At 52.2% G+C, this 17,628-nt stretch overlaps 1 protein-coding gene across 6 annotated transcripts in view; it reads right to left on the bottom strand.

Moving 5' to 3' along the window:
* Positions 1-17,628, bottom strand: part of ST7 (suppression of tumorigenicity 7) — a 596,792-nt gene that overhangs the window by 84,749 nt on the left and 494,415 nt on the right. For 5 of the 6 annotated variants that reach the window (XM_069627934.1, XM_069627935.1, XM_069627936.1 and 2 more), the window contains one exon: positions 14,249-14,341. The exons of the other annotated variant lie outside the window; for it this stretch is intronic. In XM_069627934.1, coding sequence (XP_069484035.1) covers positions 14,249-14,341 — 93 coding nt within the window. The remainder of the gene's footprint in view (positions 1-14,248; positions 14,342-17,628) is intronic. 6 annotated transcript variants of the gene reach the window in all.

Genomic DNA, 17,628 nt, shown 5'->3' with positions numbered 1-17,628 from the left:
CCTTTGTTTGCCGTGGGGACCTTGCAGGGCTCACCGCTCACTCGGGTACATTGGTTTGGTTTCGTGCTTCTTCCTTTTGGCCTTCACACATGTACCAGTCTCCGCGTCTCAACAACAGGTCACATTCATGTGAACGACAGCGGATGGGAGCTGTCGACACTCCCTTTCGTCAAAGTTTCAGCGTTGTTAAACGGGCACCTGGCCCACCACCGTACTTCCGTGGTCAGGTCACGGCGCCTCTCGAACTGCGTCCTGACTACAGTTTTGCCATTATATGCTTCGCTAGGTCTCCAGTGATTGTGCTTGGTGTTCTCGGCTTCTCGCAGTTCCGCAGGTCCCGCGGTTCAACTCCTCTCTGCCTCTCCACAGTGTACTGATGTTAGGGGGTTTCCCCTGCACACCGTTCTCTCTTCACCTCTCTGATCCACTCATCCCACTTTCATAAAAGTTTCTTCTTAAAGGGGTATTCCCTTTTCCTTTAGACAGTGTGCTGGATTCAACATGGCCTATAGCCAAACATAAGGAGGACACTGTGTTTTTGATGGATGGCAGTCCCATATTCTGCATAGGGAGTTCCCTTTGGGAATGGGAGTCCTTGTCTCCTAAGGGAGAGTCACTGCCAGTGAGGTCCCACTTGCCCAGACCGCTGGGGGGATCTTGCAGAGTGGACTCACCTCCCTAGCTTCAAAGTGGGTGACTCCCTCTTTCCGAGAAGGGACGAATACTCCTGATTCGTCACACATGTCTCTGAGCTGAAAGGAGCTCATCAATGATGTTGTGAGACAAGTCGCATTCCTAGTATGCCATCCTCGCAGTAGCCAAGCATGAAAGTTCAGGCTGCTGAGGTTTGGGTGGAGAACCTGGCCCTCCAATTGGGAGAGCAAGTCGACTCTCCTTGGAAGGCACCAAGGAGGACAGATGGACATGTCCAGCAACTCTGGATTCCACGTCCTCCGGGTCCAGTCCACAGCGATCAGGATCAACGTGGTTCCGAACAGGCGCAATCTACTCAGAACCAGTGGAATCACAGGGATCGTCGGGATGGCATAAAAGAGGTGGAATGTCAGTACGTCCCCTAGATCTCCCTGACGAGGAAATTCCCTGGAGCAGAACAACTTGCACTTCCTCATCACATTGGAAGCAAAGAGGTCACCTTGAGTAGTTCCCAAAAGTAAAAGATCTCCTCCAGAAAGTCCTAACAGAGCACCCATTCGTGGGAGGCTGAAGTGTGTCTGCTTAAGGCGATATCTGTGGAATTTTCTCTTCTGGTAAGATGGGCTGCCGTCTGAGAGACGCTGTTCTCTAGAGTCCAGAGCCAAACTCACATGGCGTCTCTGCATGGAGTAAAGGACCCCAGAACACCTTGTTTGTTGAGGTAGTACATGGCCACTGTGTTGTCCGTCAGGACCAGAATAGTCTTGCGTTTCAGAGGGGAGGAAGGTGACCAGGGTCAGCCTGATCACCCTCAGCTCCAGCAAACTGATGTGTTCCTGAGACACTGTGGGATACCACAGTCTGCTCACTGTCATTTCCGACAAGTGAGTGCATCAACCTGTCAGAGATGCGTCAGTGACAACCGTCCCCTGGGGCCAGTGTTGACAAAACAACGTGTCTCTCAGCAAGTTGTCTGTCATGGCCCTCCACACAAGCTCCTGAGCCACATGGTCTGAGACCTGTAGAACGTCTGACATGTGGCCCTGAAAAGCGATCTCATAAGTAGCCTCTCCTCCGGGACCACTGGGATGCAGGAGACCATGAGGCCCAGAAGGTGCAGAAAGGCAGAAGCCGGGACAAGTTCGAGGAATGGGAAGACATTGACCATCCAAAAGATGTTTGCCACTCAGATAGGAATGCCTTGTCCAGGCGAGGGTCCAAGACTGTTCTGATAAATCAGAGAGACTGGGACGGCGAAACCTGAGACTTTTTCAAGTTCAGGGAAAAGTCCAAGCTGTCCAATAGAGTGCCTGTGCTGAGTAGGTGCTCCAACACTAGATTTGGGGAGGGCCCACCACTGCTTTCAGCTTGGTGAAAGCCCTGGGAGACAAAGAAAGACCGAACAGCAGGACTTTGAACTGGTAGCGATGTTGGCCCACCACAAACCTGACAAACCTCTTGTATTTCTGATGAATCGGCATATGGAAGTAGGCATCCAAAAGGTCCAGTGATACCAACTAGTCCTGCAGATCGAGGGCTTGCAGGATCTTGACTCAAACCTCCGTCCTCCTTCAGCACCTGAAAATAAGTGGAATTCCAACCCTTGCCTTGTTCTGAGTGCAGTACCATGAAAGAAGCTGGCAGACGGTATTCAGGGGAATGGTGTTGGTATGAGGGCCATGGTCCTGAGGAAACTGCACGAAATGGAAACAGTAACCCTGTGAAATGACTTGTAAGCCCAAGCATGGGACGTAGTCTTGTATAATTCCATGCTGAACAGGGAAATCCACCCCCCAAGCAGGGGAACCGTGGCAGAAAAACTCAGAGGTTTTGCTCCTTGTGGTGCTGAGGGGATGGTAGCCGCAGCCACTGCACCTCTACCTCTACCCATATGGAAGCGCCTGCCTTTTAGTCTTCCTGGTGCAGCCTGGCCTCGACCCCATGGGGCATAGTAGGCAACAACTCAAGCCCCTTGCAGAAGCTGTGGAGGGTTGCTGTACAGCTGGGCCCAACAACTTAGCCATGGCCATTGAGGCCTGACATTTCTGGGGGGGTCAGTGGCTTATGCCCCAAACAGTTCTGCCTATAAAAAGGGCATGTCCAAAATTTCAGCCTGGACATCATTAGTGGAGTGGATGCTCTCATCCAAGAGTGGCACCTGAGCACTAGACTTGTGGCCATGGATCTACCCACACAGTCAGCTATGTCCAGTCCCGACTCCAGAATCGGGCGAGAAGCCTTCCTACCATCTCTAACTATAGACAGGAAGCCCTGTCTCATATGTCCCTCAGGGATATGTTAAGCCATGTTAGCCCACCAAGCTCTCCGGTGAGGCATGAGTGGATAGAAATACTGGGAAGGACGATGCTTCCTGGACAACTGCAGAAGCTGGCTTCTCCCATACCTCAGTACACAGGGCCTCTAATGCCACATTGAACGGTAGTAGCGTTTCCTTCCCCGGACCCTCGTCCAGGATGTCTGTTAACTCAAAGTACATTTTTTTCGGCCTGGTCAGAGTGGTGAGTCCCAGAGTATCGGCCATCTTTGCCATCATCCTCTGAAAAGATGCTTGAGGCTTACCGGGGATAGGGGATGAAGAATTTCCAGCTCAGGAGAGGTGTCTAGACCACTGGTTTCTTGGAGGTCCAGCTCAGAACCTGGACGTCCTCACCCTCTTCATAGAAGTACTCTGGGAAGTCTGTCTCTTCCTTGGAGACCAAGACTTCAAACCCAAAGAGTACCTGGTCCCCCTTCTCCTCGTAGATGTCACACATCTTTGGCATGAATGGTTGAAGGGACGAGGGGTGCATATTCCCGAGGTTCTTTGGTGCTCGCAGCACCGTAGAACCGAGGACTGTGTCGGTGTCGGGAACAGCACTGAGATCTTGGCAACCGAAGGCAGAGTGGACCCTTGTCTCTCTTTTTGGCCAGGCCCGAGCCCGTAGGCATGCAGGAGTGGTCCCCAGCGGGTACTGTGTCGGTCACGGAAGACGCAGTGGATTGTGTCGGTGCCAGGGAAGAAACCATCAGCACCTTGGCGAAGACATCAAGTATCTTTAGTCAAAATCGTTACCATTTCTCCAGAGTGGGCGATTTGGTAGGAAAAGTTAGCAGTCTGTCTTTGGAGAACCTCTTGAGCGGTGGCTCTCCTTCTTGGAAGAGGAGGAAGAATAGCGGTTTGAGGATCCACTAGGAGAGCGGGATCTCTTGCAATGCTTCTTCTTTTACTTACACCGAGGGACCTCTCCTCGGACCGACGCACCACGCTGCGCAACCACAAACGAGACCGGCCAACATCTCCATTCGTCTTGTGAATGAAGGTAGAATTTTGCTGCCCATTACCTGAGGCCTTCGGGTATATGGACTGACAACAACTCACAATCCTAGGTATTGTGCATCTCTCCCAAGCAATCTAATCAAATCTGGTACAGATCTGAAACCGACATCTGCCTGCCACAATCGATGCATGGTTTGACCACTGAGGCCCTTTGCAGGGTCGGATATGATGACGACGAATTCAAAGTTTCAGACGAGCGTGTTCCTGAAGTGAACAGAGTTGCGGAAAAAAAGAACTGAGGTAACAGTGAGCAGCGCCTCATTATATACAATCCCTGATGTCATGTCTGGCGTGGGGGCGTGTAGAGGACGACGGAGCCATGCCGCGCGCCTAAATGTTGGCGCTGAACAGCTGCGCTGTAGATAGGATATCATTGATGAGGTATCCGTGGGAGGATGGAATACTATTTGCCTTGCACTGGACATGGACTGTTGATTCCCATCACCCCCTAGTGACTGGGGAATTGCAGTGTAAAATAATGACTAAAATGTTATGCTGCTCTCATGCTAATTACTGCCAATGGGATGTATAAATGTTTAGCAGACCCCTGTAGAGTTAGGAAGCACTCAACCACTCTATTAGCACTACGCCTTTACAATGAAAAACGAATAAAGGCAACGTGTGCATCAAAGCCTGGAATACTGGAAAAGTTAAACAAGAGTTACAATACTAAAGACAGCAGATATCTGCAGAAGCTTTGTTTCAGAGACGTTGGGTAACTGCACTTCACTCATCACTTGGGAGGAATGAACCTAGGGAGACTCTGCACCTCTCCTGCCCCTCTACAAATGTGTAACCTGGGGGTGTGCAGTGTGTTTGCATAATCTCCTGGCTATCAGGTGGCACACATGCATATTGATGCCTCATGTACACACGCGTTTACCCAGTATGCACATGGGCAATCTGATTCCCTCATTTGCATGAGGCACGGCTCCATGCAATGAGGGAAATTAGGTTCTACTCTCTCTCCCCATCATCTTAAATCGGTACATGGAACCCTTGGGACCACTCATAAATGACCCCAACACAGCCATTCATCAGTACGCTGAGGACAGCTGTACACCTTAAGCATTGCTTGCCTCCGGGAATGCCTGGCCACCCTCCCTCAAATGAACCCAAGAGCATATCAGTCCCCCGCCAAACAACATCATGTACAACAATGGCCGGATGACACACACCTGGAAGGAGTCACCCGCAACTATCCAACTCAGTCCAATGCCTTAGTTTCATTGTTGACACTAACCTTTGCTTCCATAAGCACATAGCCAAAAAGGCACAAACCATGTGGCTACAAATAGCCATGCTCCGTAAAATCCACCCATTAATCCCACTGCATAACTTCCACACAGTGGGACAAACCCTAGTGATATCATAGATCGAAGGGGGAAACGCCCATCTTTCTGGGCCTCCAGTCATGCACCTGGGCCCCCTCAAGGTAGTCAGCTACGCTGCAGCGCGCCGAAGTACAGGCACTCTCAAATTCGATTGTATTGCTCCAAAACTATGCAAGCTTCACAGGCTCATATACATACAATAAACCAAATGAAGTTCTCAAACACAGATTAAATATGTACCCTATCTAATCCTCGTGACACTCTGAGAAAGAACCTTGAAACCAATATAGGTCGATATCAAAGGATCAAACTGATGTCACACACAAAAACATTTGTCAATTGTATTTAATAATACATCAAATCAAGGGTCTAGCCACCTACTATTTCAAATAGAAAATATTTGTTAAAAACATATACATTCATCAGTATACAACATCTGATGGCATGATTATTTATACTCCAGTTAGTACAATGATGATACACTGTCTACGTGGTTGGCACATAGAAAATCAAGTCCCCATGACCCGAATATTTATAGTGTTGGTTTTTTTACGGCCAGTTCTCACACTATGATTGTCTTTGCCCGACTTATATAAGTTTCTGTCCTTTGTGGATGAACCATGCCGGACATTCCTCAGGGGCAGAAAATGTGTATCTTAAGGGCGGCAGGGGATCAATTCCACTCTAATGTCCAATTCGGTGTCCAGAGGGTCCCTAAATGTTGTCGCTGTTTCTTTACGCATTCAAACGACCATGCAACCCTAAATGTTGCTGTAGCTGTTTCCACAATTCCCAGCTTAACCTCAACTGTATCACCTTCTTAAATGGTGGTGGGTGGAGGCTGCGTGTACTGGCCTGTCTTGGGTTCCATTTCTTTAGTCACCCTGTTTGAGTTAACGCCCTGCTGAAACTTGAGGTAGTAGCTCTCAAGAATAGTCAATAGAACAAGGCACTCGCGGGAGAGGGTCATCCACAAGGGGTACCCATCAATTAGTGGGGCCTTTTATGCCCTCCATTCCTTAGAAACTGCCCTGGCTCTCCTTCCCCTCCAGGATCCTACTCAAAACTGCTCGCATCGGGGAGGTGGCGCTGTGGAGCAGCCCAAGATGGCTGCTTAGCTTTTGAGCTCTGTGCGGCTCCGGCTTACATCTGCTAACATCTGCGAATATCGGAGCCTCCTACACTTCTGTTGCGGCTGGCCAGTTGCCCCTTTCTACTAGGCAGCTCCTGGCGAAATCCTGGCCTTATTTGGACACTGGGAGGCCGGCTGCGGCCACGTTTCGTTTGAGTCCTCGGACTGACTGGGGCCGCGGCATTTACCCGGACCTCGAACTCCTCTTCCCTGCACGCTCGGTGGGCCGCGCGGGGAGTGGCCCGTGTGACTTGTCTCTCTCCCCAGGGGGCCCCGCGGAGCGGTCCACTGCCTGGCTGGGAGGCTGGGACTGAACCAACAGCTGCGGCGGTCCCCTCCCGGGATACGCCGCCACACCAACACTCGGCTGCCGGGGCCGTCGCCGGAGTGCGCCCCGGCCCATTCCTGTGCCTCTGGGGCTGGAGCCTCCGTCGCTGTGCTGGGGAGCCTGAGCGCGGACGGGGGACTGCGCTGTCGAGGTGAGGAGCGGAGGGGGGACGTGCTTTGAAGGGGGTGCTGTGCCCCCGGCCTCTACCCGACCTGCGGCCCCGTGCGCCTGGGCCGGTCCACACTCCTCGGTCCACGCAATCTGGGGAGCGGGATCCCCTATGACTGTACCTGCCTTGCCTCCGACGCTGGACCGCAACGCCTACATACTGGATGCCCTGGGGGCACTGGGCGATTGTTCTCTGTTCTGCTCCCTGACGGTGGGTGCTCTGCGGGCCCGGCCCCCACGCCCATATTGGGGAGCGCCCTCCGCTTTAATAACGCTGCATCTGCCTGACGCCTGCTGCCTCCCCTGGGCTGGCGCCCTCCTGCCTGTGTCCCCAGGAGCGGCCGCGGATTCTTGATCGGCCAGCGGCCACCCTGTCTTTGCCGCGGCCGGGGCCTGCGGGCTCCACTGGGTCCCTGCTGCTGTGAGCACTGAGGGCCGCCTGATGGACTGCATAGCCTGGACGCGGGCTCCCTCATCCTGACCATCCTGCTTCACTACCTGTCTCTCTTCGGGTGTGGGTGTGCTCCCTCGCCCCCCTGCCCTTCTCTGGCCGCGCCTGGACATCGCCTGTGGCCCGCTCCCGTCGGGGGCCGCGCAATCACTGGACTTGCCCTGCGGGCACCTCTACCTCACTACTGCTGGCCGGCGTCGGTGCACCTCGCTCAGCGCTACTAGTGTTATCTGCATCTACATCAGTGGAGGCCTGGCGGGCTTGCCGTCTGTCTTCCATGGCCTGATTTGATCCCTGAGCCCCACGCCTCTTGTTTCCTCACGGGCGACGTTCATTGACCACGTTGGCTTTTGCCACCATCCAGCATGCCGAATAAACCGAAGGGGAACACCAAGGGAGGATCTATGGATAAATTTGCTAGAGCGGTTTCAAGGACTGATGCTTGCTCATCGCCATCCTCGCCAGAAGAATCTGGGGTGGAAGCACACGCCGGAACATCGGGACCTGACCTCACAGTCATCATGGAGTCGATGGCCAAAAACTTTGTCTCTTTCCACGAGAAATTGGACGATATAAATGCCAATGTTGCCTCGCTCAAGACACGTGTAGATCAAGCTGGGACTCGAATAACAGAGGCTGAAAGTAGGATTTCTACAAATGAGGATGAAATACACGTACTGCAGTCCACGGTTGCAGCCCTGTCACGAGACATGAAGGCGGTTAAGTCTAAGTGTGATGACTTGGAATCCCGCTCCCGCAGGAATAATCTACGCATTATTGGTGTTCCCGAGAACGCACTCAAAGGGTGCATGGAGGATGCTATTGAGAGCTTGCTCAAGGATCTGCTGGACAATCCAGCCTTGTCACCGCATTTTACAGTCGAGCGTGCACATCGGGCATTATCCCCTCGCCCCAAGCCTGGTGACATTCCGAGACCCATCATCGCCAGGATCCTGAACTACCGGGACAGGGACCTTATCCTACGCTTGGCACGGGAGAAGGGAGAGCTGTGCCTGGAAGCCAATACCGTCAGGATTTTTCCCGACTTTTCAGTTGCGGTTCAGCAGGAGTGGCGCCAATTTCTTGGCGTTAAAAAGCTGCTCAGGAAACGCAATGTCCCATACGCTATCCTATTCCCGGTCCGACTGAAGTTGACTCACAACGGAAAACTCTACTTCTTCACGGTCCCGAGGAGGCAGTGAAGTTCATTGAGTCGGAAATACCATTGCATAATCCAAGAAATGATCCCGTGGCTGCCGTGTGAACACTCCCTGTAGTGCCCTATTCTCTATCATTTACCTCCGCTCATCTGGAATGTGATGGTGGCAATACTGTACTGCAACCTAAGCAATTTAGACCCTGTGAGTGGCCATCCGGCCTGGGGTTTACCTTGGTCCCTTGGACATTACTCCTTGCTCCTCGTACACTGTATGGTCCTGCTTGAGTTCATTTACTGTTCCTCCACTACCATCTGATCTCAACTGTGTGCTGAGGAATCCGGGACCTCAGCTTGGATCCGTTACTGCAGAACTTGACTCGACGGCACATGCCGTCCTATATGATGCTTAAGAAGCCGTCCGCACGGCTACAGCGCCCCCACTGCGTTTGCAATGTTCGTGTTTGGTTTGCTGTTAAGGCTGGGTGGCCCCTGTTGGGCCAGATTATGGGCATATCCCCGTTGGGTAGTGCTCTCCGTTCTCCCCCGGTTGGGGAACTCCAGCCTGTCTGCTGGCCCTGGCGCTGGTTTGGCTGGGGACTCAGGTTTTGGGTGGGGGACAATTCCCACTGTAAGTTGTGGGTGGGCAGTGAGGGTGGTGGGTGGTGATGTTGGGAGTTTTTGGGATTGTATTACAAAAGACGGGGGTAGTATGGCAGAAAGCGCGACATCGGGGCACCCTTGTGGGGACTCCATTAAATCACTAGCTGGACTCCGGCAGAGAGTGTGGGATTTACCCTAGTTTCATGTAATGGCAACTGTAGTGATGTCTTGGAATGTTCGGGGTCTTAGTAACTACACCAAAGCTTATAAAATTATGGCCTACGCCAACAGGCATAGCTGTATAATTTTGCTCCTGCAGGAGACGCACTCTGAGGGCCTCTTGGCCAGATGCATGGCTCCATATTGGGGCCCCAATAGATATTTCACCTCCTACTCATCCCGGGCCAGAGGGGTTCTGACGATGGTTCATAGGTCGCTCAAGTTTGCACTCCATAAGAACTATGTAGATCCAGAAGGAAGATATGTTATCCTACATTTCTCATTGGATAATAGGGAATACTTGTTGGTTAATACATATGGTCCTAATGTGGACTCTCCTGATTTTGTCGATCGCGTGGCAGCGATATAACTGGGCTATGCGGGAGTGCAGATTATCTGGGGTGGGGACATGAATTTCATAATGGATACCACACTGGACAGAAAGGGCACTGCCCCTAGATTGCTTTCTGGTGCGGCGCGTAGACTCTTAGCGCATAGTGCGACGTTAGATATTCGAGATGCATTGCGGGTAATGCATCCGTTAACGCGTGAATATACTCATTATTCCTCTGTGCACGACAGCTCCTCGAGAATTGACATGTTTTTCTTGTCTAGTATGCTCCTGGAAAGGGTGGCTGAGACTCGGATTTTGGCGCGCACCTTATCGGATCATTCTCCTGTCCAGCTGTCCGTGGACCTGGGAGTTCCTGCTCCCACAATTAACACATGGCGCTTCAAGTCTTCAGCCCTGCAGGACATAGTATTCAAGGCGGATATTCTTGCAGACATACAGTCCTACTTTGAGTTTAATCTATCCCAGTCCACTTCCCCGGGGGTCCGGTGGGAGGCCTTCAAAGTCTACATCAGGGGAATGTCCATATCGAGGGAGGCGGGAGTACTCAGAGCCATACGAGCAGCTCTTACCCGCTCCGAAACCAAATTACGTGACCTGGAGAGCGCGCATCCTACCTCTGTTGACCCAGCCACTCTTTCCCGGATTAGTGAGGAGCTCCAAGTTTTTAATGAACAGGCCATCAGGGAAGTTCAATATTGCAGTCGCCCACAGGCGGCCCGCAAATACGGTGAAGGGGACAGGCCGGGTAGGACACTGGCTGCGGTGGCCAGGGGCGAGTGGGGTCATACACAGATTGCTAGCATTAAGGACAGGTCAGGGTTGGACCAACTGACTGATCAACGGATCCTGGAAGTTTTTGCAGACTTCTACACTGACCTATACTCCCAGCCCCCTGAACATAGCGAGTCTCAAATGCATGACCTCCTCAGCCAGATCCCCACGACACTCATTTCCCCCACAACTAAAGACAAATTAGACTCCCCCATTCTGTTGGAAGAAATAGTCGAGGCAATATCCAATTTCCCTAAGGGAAAAGCTCCTGGTCCGGACGGGCTGACAGCAGAATTTTATCAGGAGCATGTGGCCATTTTGGCCCCCAAATTACTGGAAGTTTGGAACGAATCGCTCCGACTGGGCGCCCTCCCTCCGACATTGCGGGAGGCCGTCATCACGGTTCTCCTCAAACCGGGAAAACCTGCTGATAAGTGCGGATCTTACAGGCCCCTCTCATTAATGAATTTGGACACTAAAATATTTGCCAAAGTGATTGCCAATCGTTTTCTTCCGGTCATGTCTTATATGGTGCATGATGACCAATCAGGTTTCGTCCCCGGGAGGTCGACGTCCCACAATATTAGAAGGCTATTTAATGTCATGGCCCGCATGGATCAGGGTGTTAGTGCAGTGGCGGTTACGCTGGATGCCCAGAAGGCTTTTGACATGGTGTCTTGGAAATATACCTGGTTGGTACTGGAAAATATGGGTATAGGGCCAAACATGATAGCGTACATTAAATTGCTATATACTTCCCCGGTGGCTAGGGTACGGGTTAACTCCCAGACGTCAGCTCTGTTCCCTCTTTCTAGGGGCACCCGTCAGGGCTGCCCGTTCTCTCCGATCTTATTCGCCCTGGCAATAGAACCAATGGCCGACTATATTAGGGAGCAGCACGCACACCAAGGGATTAGGTTAAAAGACGCCCCTGAAATCGTCTCGCTATATGCAGACGACGTGTTACTTTTCGTGAGAGACCCCGATGTACACCTGGACCCGATCTTACGCGATATCACCCGAATTGGCACATACTCCGGGTTCACCATTAACTACACCAAATCTGAAATGTTCCCTCTTACTAGTTCCACGTCACAACCTGTTACTGAGTACCCGTTGCGTTGGTCCCCGCTGGGGATTAGATATTTGGGGGTCCAGGTGTCTCGGACCAGGGAAACACTGCTGGCGGATAACTACCGGGCAGTGGCGGAGCAAGCTGAGGCCAAAATCATGCGCTGGCGAGTCCTTCCACTGTCACTAGCCGGTAGACTCTCACTGGTGAAAATGATCCTGCTCCCTAAGTTATTATATATCTTCTGCAATGTCCCCGTCTGGCCAGGTAGGAGATACTTTGCAAACCTCCATAAAACACTTGCACAATTCCTCTGGCATTCTGGTGCGGTGCGTAAGAAGTGGTCGGACATGTGTCTGCCCTATGACAGAGAGGGCTTCACAGCCCCGGACCTGCTAAAATATTGGACGGCTGCCCAGGCACAATTCGCTTCATATTGGTACCCTGGACCCCCACCCCGCCCTCACGTCAAGTTGGAGGTCCTGGCGGGGGCGCTCTGTAACAATGTCCCTGATTCTGAATAGGAAGTACGAACCGGATTCGCCTATCGATCCGGTCCGGGCCACCGTACAGGCCTGGGGCCAGCTGTTTGCAACCTGTGATGAACAACACCCATATTACAAGTGGCTCCCCGCCTGGAATGTTCCCGGGCTGGAACCCACGCACGACACCGCAGTGGCGCGGCACTGGGAGGCGTTGGGTTACCGCGCCCTCACTGACTTTTATCCAGAAGGGCAATTTATAACACTGCAGACGTGGAGGCCGGGGCATTCTGTTTCAGTTATGGAGCTGCTGCAGTTCTACAGGCTACGCGCAGCCTTCCGCAGCGTGTGGCCTGACTTTCCTGCTGAACCCCGGGACTCCCCTGGGGTTGCCTACATTGCTAATTCGGGAGGTGCACGCGGAGTGGTCTCCTCATTATGTAAACTGTTGCTGTCCGCCGCCCCTCCCCGACCATCCAGGGCACGGGAGGATTGGGCCGCTGAACTGGGGACGGAACTTACTGACCAACTGTGGGGAAAAATGTGCTCTCATACCAGTGGGGTGTCCTTGAACTTCCGTTACCGCACCATACAATATAAACTGCTCAACAGGCTGTATTATACACCGGGTAGAATATCAAGATTTGCACGCTCTGATCCCCGGCTCTGCCCTCGCTGTGGTGCCGAGGGTGCTGACCACCTACACATGTTCTGGGCCTGCCCGGAGCTGGCCACATTCTGGTCTAAGATCATACAAACATTGTCTGCAATTATCGACTCCGTGGTCGACCTCGACCCGCTGGGGGCATTATTTGGGGCGTGGGGCCCTGGGGAGCCTAGAGATGTGGTTAAGTTCCTCAATGTGAGTTGTGTGGTGGCCAAGAAATGTGTCTTGCAGGGTTGGAAGAGCTCGACCCCCCCTACATATCAAAAATGGCTGAATCTGCTCACGTGGTCTCGGAACTGCGAGGAGGGATTCCTGGACATGCTCCCGACCCGTTCCCGTCCCCATAATATTTGGTCTGCCTTCAATAGCTATCTGAATAGTTTAAATGACGCCTCCTTGACGGGCGGGTCCTCCCGGTCCTCTTCAATTGCTGTCTAAGATGTTGGTGACTCATGTTTTGTTGCTAATTGACCTCCGCTGCCTACCTTCTGCATATAAGTCCATGTATCCATGTATATGTATACTGAATTTGTTCTTATTGTCCTGATGTAAGTGTGTATGCCATCTGCCTCTGTCAGCAAAAATAAAAGTTTAAAAAAAAAAAACTGCTCGCATCAAAGCAGTCTGGAACCCAATGCCAGTATCTCCACACCCCTCTGGGGGCTCTGAACCTCACTTAGCAAAACCATCCAGAAAGAGAAGACTCGCAAGCAGGGCTTCTGCACCCATGCCAATGGCGGCAGAGGCTTGACATGCCCCCACCGCCCGCCAGTTCTGCGAAACACTCAAAACCAGGCTCTTTCAACAATACCAGCCAGACAAATAAAGATGCCTGCTGGCCCCATCTCCACCAACAGGACCGCACTACTGCCCAAAAGGCAGTATTGGCGATAACATTAATAACATACCCTACAGAGCAAATGGTAATGTGTGCAGGGGGCGCCCATTGCAGTGGCAACGGTCCTAAGCGTGTAATGCCACCGCCCAGGACCCCCCCCCGCCTGCCTGTGCGCAGCAAAGGCCAAGAAGACAAGTGGCATGAAGTGAGTCATGAATAATGGTCAGTGCATGTCCTGAGGCTGGCTAGCACAGGGGCAACTCTCAGCTTCTGGTCACATACCGGAAAGGCTTTTCGACTTCAAATGGGGAGTGGGATTACTGATGGGCTGTACAAACACACATAGGATGCTTTCATAAAAGCAAAAGTATCACATCAGTGGGTTATGTAAGTAAGTGGCCATGTCCACAGGCCACCCCTGAACCGTGACCTTATTCCTGTAACGCACTGCCCCCAGCCCCCTCCCCCGTGCCTACACGCGTTGCCTCCTGTGCCCTCTCCTGTGACCCTGGGGGTGTTGAACAGACTCCATGGACGTCCAGTGACATGGGAACAAAAAAACAGAGCCCCGGCTGTTATCAGACTCTGTCATAAGATGGATGGAGAGTCAACGCACGGCCGGCGCGGGCCCAGCGGATCACCCCCCGCCCCGCAATGAAGCGTAAGTGCAGCCATACTCACTGGGGAGCAGCTCCCTGTCGGCCGTCTCGGTGCAGATGGGGTACGGGTAGAAGAGGTGTCCTTTTTCCAGAGGGTAAGGGATCATGCGGAAAGCTGGAAAGGGAAAAGCAACACGTGAGAGAGTCTTAGCGCTTGCTCTGCAATCGCGGCGCTCCTAGCACGCGCGGCACCTGCGCCGGGCCGGGGGTGGGGGGCAGCTGGAGGTCACAGCAGGCGATGCATCAGGGTGTCGCTGAGAGAGGACAGCTGCATCTGTCTTGCCAGGTCCCCTCGCCAGCTCCGGGGACGGGCACTGGTGATGTATTAGGCCTCGGCCTGCGCCGTCACTGTCAGGCGAGCACTTAAAGTGCACAAACTAGTTATTATCTGCGCCAGGTGGGAAGGTCGCCGCAGTCCCAGACCAGCCAGGGAGGGAGGGAGGGGGGGGGGCGGGCTTGCATTCACCCCATCAATATGGTTACACGTTGGACAGGGCAGCGGGTCTAAGCAGGGATTAAGATGTGTCAAGTACCAGAAAAAAAGCTTACTGCCAACCCCACGCGCCTTGTCTCTGAAGCCCCCAGTGGAACAGAAAGTGAGGGGCGCTAGGGCGAGAACGGCAACGCACCTTGTGATCTTGGGCATGGGGTACTTGCCATATTAAGCGCTATTGTCATTCAGCAAACGACACTGTTTCTGTTTAAAGTTAACTACAATGAAAAAACATGTCTGTCCTGGCCCTTTCCCAGCTTAGCTATTTCCAAACTGAACCATTTCAGCGGGGCGTGGCACAGGGTAAGTGCAGGTACGTGCTGCCAACGTGAACTATGACAGAATGAAAAGCAGCGAAACACACAGCACACCAGCACCATAGCAGGGCCATCACTGTTTAGCAAGATGGATCCGGGCGCGCAGGAGCACGCCTGCGGCTGCTTACAGGCCGCTGTCTGCTACAACATGTTCATACAATTCTTGCTGCATTCACAGTTTTTAGTTCGCCATCAAGGGGACAACAAACATACATTCTCATGGCAACACTTTCTAAGCACAGTACGTAGCTATAAAGGAAACCACGAAACATTACTCAACTCTATTAACTGTATGGACAAAAAAAGTAATTTCAAGTTTGCAATGTTGTGGATGTCGAACATGGACAAACTGTCCACATTTCATTTTTGAATGCTGGGAATTTATGTGCCTTCTGCAATGTTATAAAAACATAAGCGGGAGTAATTGGTTATCAAGGCTTCGCGGTGATGTCATGCCCCCCCCTTTTTTTTATAGTACTCGACACAGGACTATTGACTAAACGGCTCACCTGCCACCAATCCCTTGCCCGCCCAATGTCACCGGCGTGTCATTCTCGGCCTCCACCAGACAGACTAAATAAATACAGAGCAGAACCCCACCGCCCCACAAACACACACTCCACAAAGGGCCCTGAGAGCACACGAACACATGAAGCCAGCAACTCCTGTGTACAATCACTGTACCCCGGAGGAGGGGGTAGGGGGCGGCAACTGGGCGTTGAGACCCAGTCCTGAAGCCACTGCTGGGCACTGGGCCCCTCAGGGGCAAAGCGTCCTTTTGCGAGATCGACAAGACGTTTCCCTGTGACAGGACATCTCTCGAGATTCCCTGCGGACCATTTCCCACGGAAAATCCTTTTGGCAAAAGTGCGTGGTGGGGTTGAAGAAACTGTTCAAACAGGCAGACTCCTCTACGCTGCTGGATCAGACCAAGGTGGGCCCTCAAAGGCAGCCGAGTGCCTGGAAAAAGTATGTCCTCCTGAACGGCCTAAAGATAAACCTCAAGAAGTCCAGAATTCCCTCTCTCTCGGGAAAACACAGAAGAAGGGAGGCCACACAAAGAAAGGCATGGTTTCTTAATGGAGAGAACATTCAGGAAGTATCGGCACTAACCTATCTGGGGTTTTGTTTACATGACAGTGTGAATGATACTCAAAGAGAAGTAGTATTAAGGGGAAAGACAAAGAACTGAGCTGCTCAAGCGATCATTATTAAATTCTCCTCCTTCCCATTCATCCAGTTTTCCGTGTTAAAGGTTTCCTCAATCTTGACCTATGGAGCTGAAACGTCGTTTTCACTCTCTGCATCAATCTGGGGCAAACTGGGGGGATATACTGGAGGAGGGTATTATGCCTGCCGAACTGTGTTCCGATGCAGCCGATAAGGCCAGAACTGGGGCTGATCTCCCTCTATTCCACTACCATCTGGAAGACCATCTCAAGGGAGTGAAGGGGGACTGGCGTCCATTCCCATGGCTCTGTCTCGCTCCCCTGAAACCCTTGTGATCACATGGAGCTCACTGTGCACTGACATGTTATTCCATCTAGGCGAGACAGCAGAATCCCTTCAGCAGAGACCAGCGGGACTCAAAAGAAGTGTATGATCGAGACTGGATTCAGACAATTTAGACCAGAGGAAAAGCGAAAATCTATGGCAATAATTTTAAGGACGTAAGAGCAAGGGGCTGGCTGCCCCCCCCCCCATATGTCCACATTTCAGTGTAAATTCAGGCGGCAGGACTACGCACCAGGAGGAATCTCTACCCAAGAAAGGAGGTCCTGGAGGCTCGGAAGCCTCCAGAGATACGGGACTACAAGTGTCGTCTGTGTGCCCACGTACGTGAAACTTTATTCCATCTTATCATGTCCTGTCCAGGTTGTAAAAATATTCGATTGAAATGGCTGGCCACGTTTTCTGATCAATTTACAACCCTGACGCCGGAGGAGTGGTGGGGTAGAAAGACGTCTAGCACAAAAACATCACTGACCCTGGCTTCGTTGGCTTTTGTTAATTAACTTTTTGAAGCATAGCAGCAAAGTAAACTGGAGCTTTGGAGGTTTGAAATCATGGGAGCACCCTCCTGGCCTCAACTACTCAACTCCTCCTCCTTGGCGATCTCAACATCCATCTTGATGCTCTCTGTTCCTCATCTGCACTCTTTGGCAACCTCTGCGATACACTCTCCCTCTCTATCTCTCTATCCTCCCCTCCGGCCCGACTCTGCTGGTCACACACTTCATGTCTTGATCTCCTCTGGTCTCCCCCTCTCTACTCCCCTCACCACTCCTCTCTCCTGGAGTGGTCACTGCCTCCTCTCCTCTGTCCATATCCTCCCCCCAAGCCAAGCCTTCCACAAGATTGCCACCCACCTTCTCGGACATCGGCCCATGAAGCGTGCGTCAATTGAGGCTTTCGCTGCCGCCTTCTCCCTCCCCCACCTCTGGCTGACTCACACCCTGACATAGCCCTGTCCCTGCTCTATTCCTCTATTTCTGCTACTCTTGATGTTCTTTCCCCTGTCATGAGGGTCCGTTTGAAGTCCAAAGCTAAGTGTAATTCCTAGTTTGACTCTGACCTAGCTACACTTAAACA

The sequence above is a fragment of the Ambystoma mexicanum genome, chromosome 12, assembly GCF_040938575.1.
Source record: "Ambystoma mexicanum isolate Mex_15411 chromosome 12, UKY_AmexF1_1, whole genome shotgun sequence".
NCBI classification, from domain to species: domain Eukaryota; kingdom Metazoa; phylum Chordata; class Amphibia; order Caudata; family Ambystomatidae; genus Ambystoma; species Ambystoma mexicanum.
The sequence above is the reverse complement of the archived record's forward strand: the minus strand, read 5'-3'. Positions and strand labels throughout refer to the sequence as shown.